Source organism: Saccoglossus kowalevskii, chromosome 9 (assembly GCF_978046115.1).
Source record: "Saccoglossus kowalevskii chromosome 9, keSacKowa6.1, whole genome shotgun sequence".
Lineage (NCBI taxonomy): Eukaryota > Metazoa > Hemichordata > Enteropneusta > Harrimaniidae > Saccoglossus > Saccoglossus kowalevskii.
In genome coordinates this window covers 29719047-29730166 of record NC_140649.1, presented here as the reverse complement: position 1 = coordinate 29730166, position 11120 = coordinate 29719047, and the positions used below count along the sequence as shown (strand labels likewise).

Genomic DNA, 11120 nt, shown 5'->3' with positions numbered 1-11120 from the left:
GGTGTCACGATTTTTGTCTAGCAGTCGCCAATAAACACAGTAACGTCTACATTTTTTAAATTTTAAATCAACTGCTTCGCACTAAAGAACAAACTCTTACTTTATTTGTTTTTGTTTTGTTTTTTGCGGGGCGGCTATTCATGCTGAACTGGTTGAAGCAGTCAAGAGGCTTACAGGTCTTTTCGCGTTTAATAGTTTGTTTCAAGTCTTTTGTTGCCTTGTCCTTTCTACCAGTCAGAATTGTGGGTAATTCGGTCTATTGTGCATTCGCTGAGTGCACCACATAGCAGACACACCCATACAAAACATTCTCAGTAGTTCAGTGCAGTACGTCGGATAAGCTCGTCTAAGCTACGGTCAACTAATACCCAAAATGAAGAACGGAAGACTTGGAGAAGATGTCAAGTATGTTGAACCTAGATCGTCGCCCACCTGTTGTGAAAAATTTGGTCAATGGATCAAGGACAACCTTTTGCTGGTTTTAATCATAATCGGTGTAGTTCTCGCTCTGTTGATCGGTTTTCTGCTGAAAGAACACTCTAGCCATGACTTCACGAAAAGAGAGGTGTACTACATCTCTTTCCCCGGTGTACTCTTCTTGAATATGCTGAAGATGCTGATTATTCCGTTGATTGTGACCAGCGTGGTTGCAGGGCTTGCCACACTCGATGTAAGTACTGCAGGTAGAATGGGATGGCGTACAGTTCTCTACTATTTCTGTACTACTATTCTTGCTGTAATCCTTGGAATCATTTTGGTTGTGGCGATCCACCCCGGCAAAGGGAACCCAGACGATATGGTTCGCAGCGGCCAATCAAAGCAGGTCAAGGCGGAAGATGCATTTATGGACTTACTGCGGTAAGTAGAGCACATTCCCAGGTGTAGTGTGCGCCATTTTATTTGTTTACACACATGAAGTTGTAGTAACCCCTGCCACTATAGTTTCACTCATCTTGGATTTGAGCAAAAATACTTTCTATAATTCAGCACCTGTATTTGGAAAGAGTTCATTAAGGCCCCCTCACCCCCTTACCTAAACGTTAACACTCCAGCACAGTTTGACACAATTATCAAAGTGTTTTCGCCAACACGAAATTAATTGGATGACCTTCACATAAAAAATGTCACTGTAGTTTCTATCCAATGTTTATACGTATTCACCTTTGACTAACACAGCTTCTGTGCCTTCCAACTAAATTGAACTAAATGCTATTTCACAACAACAGGCTATTCTCTGAATTCAATAGTAACACGGTACACTCCCGCGCCGGGTGACATAATGTACTTGTTCAACGGTCTTTTGTATTTGGAGAGGGGTTCAATGACACAACAGGGAACGTGAGCTGGGTTTAGACCGCCGTGGGACAGGTTAGTGTTACTCTACATGTGAGTTAGACTGACCCCACTTTTCACCAAACAGTTATGGCAGGACTGCAAATTGAAAATTCGAAGACTAAAATATGCACGGCTGTTTTTTATCAATATCAATAGTTTGTTATATTAGCGTGACTCGTGATCAAAAGGCTGAATTACAAATTTAAAAATAAAACTGCCCAGCTTTCGATTCGCCGGTGAGGCTCGTCGAATACACTCGAATTCAACTCGGACTGCGTCGTCATGAACTAAACATCATCATTGCAAGCAGTCGGAACAGGTGGCTGGTAATAGGCACTTTCACTTTATCATAAGCAATGGCGCTGACAGAACGTGGCTGTATGGCAATATACAACATTGAGCATTGTGATCCGTAATAAAGATAGTCACTGATAACTAGTAGACAGTACTCTCTTGCCAAATAATAATCCAAAATCGCATCAATTTACGTACATTATTTGGATTGGGCATTATTTACTATATAGAACACAGCGTTCATTCTTGTTAGGTATTTGGTTCCATGCGAAGTATAAAGCGCTTCATACAACTTCAGACGAGCTGCGTTACGACTGGTGTTTTAAATTTATTCAACCACAGTCCCTCAATAAGAGACTTTAATTTAACAGCCTATATCAGATGTTTACAATTAATTGCGTTGTTTGAATAAATTATATCACTATTGACTACCCTTATAAACTTTTAGTAATCCGGTACTTCATAAATACTACGCTACGCAAGATATCATGGGGAGTGACGTTACATTCCTCGGTGTGTGGAGGGCGGGGTAACTTGGGTTAACGAGACATAGTGTCAACAAGTATTTTCAGTATGACTAATTGTTCTTTAATGTCGGGTAACGTTTTCTGCTTATGTGCCGTTTATTTATTTTTTATTTATCTATAAAGGGTAAACTGAGTTGCAAATGATTTTGTATTTACATCAAAGTAAACTTGTGGCAGGAGAAAAAAGATACAACTATATATACCCTCAAAGGACTGTGAAAGTCGGCACTGTACTTTAAGTGTCTGTTCACCGATTATCGACCGTTGAACCTGAAATTCGTTTTGTAAAATATGCAATCGTATTCCTGTCATATACAGTACCTAGTTATATCTCCCCGGTGTGTACACTTGACTGTCGGTCAGCGTCAGGGTCAATGCTTGCATTATAATACCCATCTCCATAGCATTCATTCAATTCAAGGTGTCCATGGCAGTTCATTGTTTCGGTCGACTGATTACTTCCAATGCGTTCATTCATTCATGTGTTTGTCTGTCTCACTTTGACCTGAACGAAACACTCACAATGTTTCTGTCTGACCCAGGCAAGTTTCACATCACAGTCATAGCGTGGGATCACGTAGGCATTTTCTATTTTGAAAACAACTTTTAGCTAGGAATGACATCCTTGAATTTCAAACCCGTTTATTAAGTATGATACCAGCCCGTTTATTAAGTATGATACTAGAATGGGCAAGCTATTGGTCGAATGTAAGCGATAACCAACTAGTTTTGAAATCGTGGGTCAATACATCTAAAGTGAGTGGTGAGCTGTGTCTAATTTAAATATAACAATATTAGTATAGTTGAATATGATTCAATTGTACAACATCCCTGGTGATGGTGTTCATCTCTTGATTTGAAAAGTTATAAAAATCACGTTTTTTGTTTCTTTGGTCATATGTGTAAATTAACCCTGCTTTCAAGTTTACATTGTCGTCTCCCATAAGTTTTAATTGCAGGGTACACCTATAACATTTCTTCTGAACAGGGTGATCCCTGTTTGATCCAGTCTGTAAGAGCTCAACTCGTTTGATAAATGAATTTCTGTTTTAGTTGATTATAAGTTTATTTTGTGTTATTGTGTTTAGTGCGTTATGTATTTAGTGCGTTATGCGCACGATTCTAGTTGCTGGGCTGTGTTATGTTTATCACAATAAACCCAAGTTACTCGCAAAGACGAGCACTTTAAATGGTAACCAGGCCAGGTTGCCATGCGCTTTCTAAAGTAGTGTGCGTTTATAGGCAGCAGTGGTGTATTTCAAGGAGAGGCCCGGACATGGCTACTTTGTTATGCATTCATGTTCCTCTTGTACTCCACACACTGCGAGTACGGACGATTTCATTGTACGTCCTTCTCATGCAAAGGTAGTCATTAGGCTCATATTAAAACATTTTCATTTTTTCCATCGTTACTGAATGTGTTATTATATATTTATTTATATATTTAAAAACATTGCTACAAAAAAATCGCATGACGGTGGACACAGGCAAACACATGTTTTGTTGGTTGTTTGGTTGGTTGGTTGGTTAGTTGATTGATTGATTGATTGGTTAGTTGTTTGTTTTCAGTGAAAGTGCTTTTAAGTCCGATTATTTCGTGCTCTCAACAAAGCCGCTTAGTCGTTTGGGGGCGCGATCTAAAATTAGGATGCATTACATGTAAATATATTTCCATGAACCAGTGTTGTAAAACACGTGTCATTTCATTGGGAACGTGATCTGTTTACAAATGAAATCAACTGTCAGATTTCACCATGGTAACCACCCTGACTATAGTTACTAACACACTGTGACAATATGCTTGCAGGCAATGTTAATGGGGTACCTTCCAGTTAAGCCTAACCTCAAAACAAATTTATTTTCTGAATTAAAATAACAATAGATAACAAAAGATAGATTAACATTGTAAACAACATGAACAATAGTGTCCCATGATTCTTTGGTGCAATCCGTGGGATTGAGCAGTTCCCCTTTAACGTAAATACTTAAAGGGGCACTTCCATTTAGGCCTAATCTCACAAAAAAATTATTTTCTGGATTAAAATTACAATGGATATCAAAAGATAGATTAACTTTGTAAACAAAAACAACATAAACAATAGTGTCCCATGATTCTTTAGTGCAATCCATGGGATTGAGCGGTTCCCCTTTAACTTGATGTGCAACGACGCGAAAACGAAACATATAGTTTACTACTAGTGTAGACGTTAGTAGTTGTGTGCGGCACGCTCTCATATTTTAAAATCATTAAAGCGAGTAATCTATATACTTACATGAAACTACAATTTAATGATATTCATATTGTATTGTTTGTTTGTTTGGTTTTTGGCAGGAACATATTTCCACCCAATTTAATTGGCGCGACAATGGAGAAGGTAAGTCTTATTACTAAACAACTGGCAACACCCTCAGTTTTACACAGACTTACCAAGGACAGCGCTTGACCCAGATCCATTCGATAAGATATATGGCTTTATGGCAACTTTGTTTTGTAGGTAATTTGGCTCAATCAGGTCTGGTTGCGCATTAAATTGTCGTAATAAGAGGATGGTCACATGACCCTACCAAGCATTCTCGTCATACATACTGTCCTGTCACGCATTCCCAAAATTGGATATGGTTTCTGAGACGGAATGCACTGGTTAGCATTTTGCTTGCACTCTGCCCACAAACACAGGGAACCGTTTCCCGAAACATATGTCAAACACATAGAAAATGTAATTAAAATACGTCATCATTTACAAATATACTTGCAACATACTTGAATTACGTTTTTCAATGTAATTCATCTATCGCCTACCCAAGACAGTAGGTTAGAAATATATCAAATACATCGATTCCACACTTCAAAATAAGTGGCTTCGTCAAAATTAAATGTATTAAAATCATATTTCGAATACAATAATTTGATTGCTAGTACGTACCTATATTATGTCAATCGAGCTACATGCTGGGTAATGTGTTGTGGGGGTATATCCAAGATGGCAACCGTCTTGTAAACATTTGTTTTTGAAATTAAAATTGGAGTTTTACTAATAGACTTTCAGAGTAGTGATCTATTCCCAGATATTGCAGTAATCATTGAAATGTAGATTGCTTCTGTTTTTGGCGCACTCTCAGAATTTGTTTCACGTATATGATAGGTTTATCCTCCGAGGTTGCCGAAGAATTCATGATGTATATCAGGAATTATTTTGCCATTTCAAGCGAAATTGTTCAACTCAGCAATTCTGTTTATGGATTTCTGTATTGCGTGGCTTAAAATGTTACATATATTTGAAATGTACCTCATACTAGTAAATGTGTTAAAAATACATTTCTATTTGGTAAAGGCGCACTCAATATCCAGAGTTGGCAATAGACACAACATTTGTAATTGAAACTCACATTCGCCAAGCATACGCGATCGAACGTATGTGCATTTAAAAACTATTTAAATACAATTGGTTGTTTTTACAGTACAAGACGTTTGAACCGGAAGTCGAAGACCCAGGTGAGACTACTCTGAACGCAACAAACGGAACTGCAGACAACGATGCCATGCTACTTATCATGTCTGATGCACCCAAGGGAGGCATGGTTAGTGGTATGAACGTTCTCGGCATTATCGTATTTTCCATCGCGCTCGGTGTGACAATCGCAAAAATGGGTGAATTGGGTACGCCGCTTGTTATCTGGTTTGTGGCGTTGAACGAAGCTGTGATGAGAATCGTGTGGATTGTCATGTGGTACGTTATAACAAGTTGATTTCATAAACTGTTAACTGTACGTGTGTTGTGATGAGATGAGAGTGATATACATGCATTTATATTATCAACTAGAGTTGGTAATTGAACAATTTTAACCTGTAACTTACAACATTCTAGTCCCTGATTGAATACTACTCGTACAAACGATTTTCGTAGAATATTTCATTACATTACATTATACAAAGGCCTACAATTAATCCCTATACGATGCGCGGTATGACGGGAAATGAACGCGGTGAAATACAAATATCTCTAATATTAATTAACTTTTTTGTTATAGGTATTCGCCAATTGGTATCATGTTTCTGGTTCTTGGCCGAGTTTTAGGCATGGATGACTGGGCTACAGTTGCTGGCCAACTTGGAATGTATTGCGTCACTGTCATTACCGGATTATTAATCCACGGACTAATTGTACTTCCGCTGGCCTATCTTATCTTTGCGCGAAAGAATCCGATTAAGTTTCTCCTGAATGTATTGCCAGCACTCCTGACTGCGTTCGGCACCGCGTCGAGGTGAGTACCGTAACTGTCTGATTGTATTTAAATTAAATTGACTCGTAGCTATAATCACGTAACTAACGACAATTACTACAAATTATTCAGTTTGAAATTGCATTGTAATTCGAAAATGTGCAGTACAGGTCAACACTGTGTTTTCATGTCTAAACCGATGAGCCCAATTAATGATTAAGAAATGCGCCCTTGTGTTAAAGTTGCATTCTCGGAACCTTAAGCATCATAAAGGCTTTGGATTTTGAATCATATAAAACAGAATCCTAAAAAAGCACACCTTAAATAAAGTAGTCTTGATTGATTATAACAATAACAATGATATTCGATTTGGTGAATTGGATCTAAATTCTTGTGACTAATACATGTGACTTCTTTTCTTTCATTGATTCGTTTAGCTCGGCGACATTGCCAGTGACTATTCGATGTTTAGAAACAAAAGCACGTCTGGATAAACGAGTGACGCAATTTGTTCTACCGGTGGGGGCCACTATTAACATGGATGGCACCGCCCTCTACGAGGCCGTTGCTGCAATCTTCATCGCACAGGTGTACGGATATGACCTTGACATTGGAGGATACATAACTATCAGGTGAGTAGGAATGGCTTATACTTTGTGATGATTGTGACCGATTGTTGATTGGTATCCAGCACAGGGCTAGGTCTAAGTGTTCGTGACAGGTGTTAGTATACTAGGACTACTAGAATAGACACAGTTTTAAAGGTCAAATATTACTCGCTAATAACAATCCCCAGAAATTATTCAAAGTGACGCTCGTGAAATAAATCTGCAATATGCGTTCTGATTGAATAAAATTATTGAACAATCTAATTAATATTAATTATAACTAACGTTGATGTCACAACACTATACTATTCGAATTGGTCAATTTGAATTCTATAACACATTTTGGCTTATAAAAAATATATATATTTTAAAACGTTTAAAACGACCACAACTGTATACCCTTTACTGTATCAGTTGTCTTACTCAAGACATAACTAAACAACTCATCCATGCCTTTGTTTGCTGCAACGAACATTGATTATGCAAACAGTCTACTCTATGACATCACATACATAAACTGCAACTTCTACAAAATACATCTGCTCGTCTGACTACGAAGACCGTAAAACGTGATCATATAACTAACATTCTATACAAACTCCACCGGTTGCCCATAAAAAAACGTATTATATTTAAGACCCTGCTCATTACATTTTATCCGATCCATTGTTCTGCACCGTCATATATGCCATCTTGTGACAGCATACAAACCAAAACGTAGTCTTTGTTCACAAAATCAATCTCTAATGCCATCGCAACTATGAAGTAATCTTGTTACTCAAGCTGACTATGCACATTTTGTTTGATGTATGTCTCTATTCGGTGTGCCTCTATTATTATGCTTTCAATCCCACCTACTCCAAGAATATGTTATCACATCCCAAATGCGTAGTGACTTTATTCTAAATCATGCACTTATTATTTCATATCGTGGTATAGCTAATACGTTCCGTCACATAATTGTATTATCAGGTCTCAAACTAGGGATAACTCTTGTTTCTATATTATTTCTAGTATCACGGCAACTTTAGCCAGTATTGGTGCTGCTGGTATACCGGAAGCTGGTCTGGTAACCATGGTGATCGTCCTGACTGCTGTAGGTTTACCAGCCGAAGGTGTCACATTGATCATAATTATTGATTGGTTGATGTAAGTAATGACTTCATATCGTGATATTCCTGGATCTGCCGTACCATTGTGATATATTTCCGCGAAGCATTGTCCCCCCCCCCCCTTCAGCCTTCATTGGCTAGTTTTCGGCGTAGTGCCCTTTATGGCAACGTGCGAGTTATCTAAATAGTCCTCCAATAAATGATTTGTTGCAGTAATAACAAGTTTTGTCATTGATACACTAAGAATTCTTAGACAACCCATGAAACGCCCTACACCTGGTTTTGTATTTCAATGGAAAACATAAATGCATTTGTTTCTTAGCTTCATGCTGATAACGGTGACCACGTGACACTTTAGAATAGTTAATCACATGAGTAGCCGTGTTGTCTAAGTGCAACAGCCACACTTATACCCGAGAAAACAGCACGACTGTAACGTGTGATTGAAAACGTGAAATAAATGAAGACGTTGTTTCGCCCATTGCTGTACATTTTGCATAAACACAAACGGCTCCGTATTGTCGTGTTTATCACGTAACGACAAATGTATTCTTGATACGTCTACTTTTACATTGCTCTCCCAACCAAATCCGTCATAGTTTGAAAAATTTGCAATAACTGAGAAAGAACTAACATCTAGTACCTGGCAAAGCTCCAAGTTCAGAAATTATCAGACACCGTTAACAAGTGTTCAAATCACTAATCTATATGTACACGAACCGAAATTATGATGATTACTAATCTGCACAGGGCAGACCAGACCAGACCAGACCAGACTGGACTAGACTGGACCAGACTGGACCAGACTGGACTAGACTGGACTAGACTGGACTAGACTGGACTAGACTGGACTAGACTGGACTAGACTGGACTAGACTGGACTAGACTGGACTAGACTGGACTAGACTGGACTAGGCTAGACTAGGCTAGACTAGGCTAGACTAGGCTAGACTAGGCTAGACTAGACTAGGCTAGACTAGGCTAGACTAGAGTGGAGTTACAGAAATAAAACACAAGGCCAGAATAGTGGGTCACGTGTGGTATGATTTCCTGAAGATTGATTTATGCTTCACAAATGTGTCTTTCACAAAATTCTGAGTATATATGTAGTAATTTCAAACCATGTCACAAAGCGCGAGATGCAAATGAAAACGATGAAATACTACACCGGATTTGAATTCATATTCGTTATTTATTTTATTAGATATTTCCTGAATTGCCATCAAAGTCTGTACTGCGCCCTCAACGAAGATTGTACACATAAACGAATGCAACTACCGCTGGCCGGCGCGATACTTCCCAAATGTTATCTTTCGGGTTAATTTTCCTTAATCCTAATGCAGTTGTTATTTTATTATCAACAACAAATAAACTTCGATTATTGCATTACTTTCCAGTGATCGCATCCGTACCACTGTCAACGTATTTGGTGATTCAGTTGGAGCCGGCATAATAAATAGGTATACTTTGAGGGACTTTGAGAAACAAGAAGAAGAACAATTCCATGGTGTTGACGCAATTGAAATGGGAGAAGGAAGATACACCGCTGACAATGAAGGATTTACGAAAGACGAATTAATGAATCCATTGTAGGAATGAAGCCAGTCACCAAATTCAAATATGAATCTCGTAACCCTAAAACACTATTGTTTTATATGAACTATTTATAACCTTTTTTAATATTGTTTTTTTTTTCTTGTTTTTTTTTCTTGTTTTTTTTTTATATATAATCCTATACATTTACAGTTTTTAATAATTTTGTATTCAGTAAACTCTTGCTCCAAACGCTTAACCGATTTCGTCATATGGTATCATGGCAACTAACAACATGGAAGAATCTTCGAACATAGATTTGCTTCTTTGTCGATAGTTTAAGCAGAAATCTTCCCTGTCAAACAATGTAAAAACATGGGATACTTAAACCCTAATTGTCATTCACATTGGAAAGCATCAATTAGGAAGTAAATGTCAATTGCGAATGTCTCGTTCATATCATCTCCGCCAGCCTAAGGTTCGTTTATGCTGCCATCACCCCAAACTATAGAGGGCCATGGATGACCGGCTTCTGCGAAACCGTGCGAATCAGACGATGTGTTCCAATCAAAATGCCATTATATTGTTATGACTACAAATAGTTATATATGCGTCGTGATATCAATACTGTGTTCGTGGATTCTGTGACAAAAACATTACTTAGGTTTTTGAACTTAGTGTGTAGGTGGCTTAAAAAGTTGACCAAATGTCTGTGGCCGGAAATTAAAGTTCACTTTTAATTCAATGCAGGGTGACGTATGGGTTGACTCGAGGGTTGACTCGACGTAAAATCTAAGCCGGGCGAAGTTACGTCTAGTTTATCTGGGCGGAAAGTCCAGATGGACGGCCATACGTTATACTTCACTTTGACATGACAGTATTATGTTGATTATTGAGACATTGTGCCATGTAAAAAGTTTCAATTGTGAACACTCTTCTCGTTATGCTTACTATTATGTTTTTTTAAATGATAATTTTGTTTTCTTTCCATTGAAGTTCAATTTCATTTTGTAGGAAGTGTTGTTTTTTTAATAACCTGAACTACCGTAGGGTAATATTTGCTATACCATGTACACGACTGTGTAACTTGCTAAATAACATGGCCGTATGTTTCATCGTTATACCTTATAATATAACAATCTGAAAATTCAAGTGTGTATAATTCCTATGGCTGTATCAATCTCTCAAATAGCATTTCTACAAAGTGGCGAACTTTCGCTTACAAAGTGGTGAACATTCGCTAACTCCTAATTTATAGCCTGTAACTTGATTTAAAATTCGTATATCCACACTACTGACATTCCGTGCTGTATGCCTCCACGTCCCTGGCCTTTGGGCTCGTACTTTGCCCTCCGAATAGCACAAATAACCAGGGGACAAAAGTACGAGTTTATTGCACCCATAAACACACAAGACTGGGGTCGATTTATACACACAATATCAATTACTGTGACAATCTATAAAGTAATATAGCAATGTATAGTTTCGAT

At 38.0% G+C, this 11120-nt stretch overlaps 1 protein-coding gene across 1 annotated transcript; it reads left to right on the top strand.

Moving 5' to 3' along the window:
• The first annotated feature begins 251 nt into the window (after positions 1-251).
• Positions 252-10782, top strand: LOC100368421 (excitatory amino acid transporter 1). The gene is made up of 7 exons (XM_085503392.1): positions 252-858; positions 4489-4531; positions 5616-5884; positions 6186-6419; positions 6815-7009; positions 8000-8134; positions 9495-10782. The coding sequence occupies exons 1-7, from the start codon at positions 374-376 to the stop codon at positions 9688-9690; spliced, it is 1557 nt and encodes a 518-aa protein (XP_085359518.1). The 5' UTR covers positions 252-373; the 3' UTR covers positions 9691-10782.
• Positions 10783-11120: the final 338 nt, after the last annotated feature.

Excerpts from the sequence above, each read along its gene's own strand:
- LOC100368421 (XM_085503392.1), top strand. The coding sequence starts at position 374 with ATGAAGAACGGAAGACTTGGAGAAGATGTCAAGTATGTTGAACCTAGA. Across the intron at positions 4,532-5,615 it reads TTGGCGCGACAATGGAGAAG|TACAAGACGTTTGAACCGGA; the intron begins GTAAGTCTTATT and ends TTGTTTTTACAG. Across the intron at positions 7,010-7,999 it reads GGAGGATACATAACTATCAG|TATCACGGCAACTTTAGCCA; the intron begins GTGAGTAGGAAT and ends TATTATTTCTAG.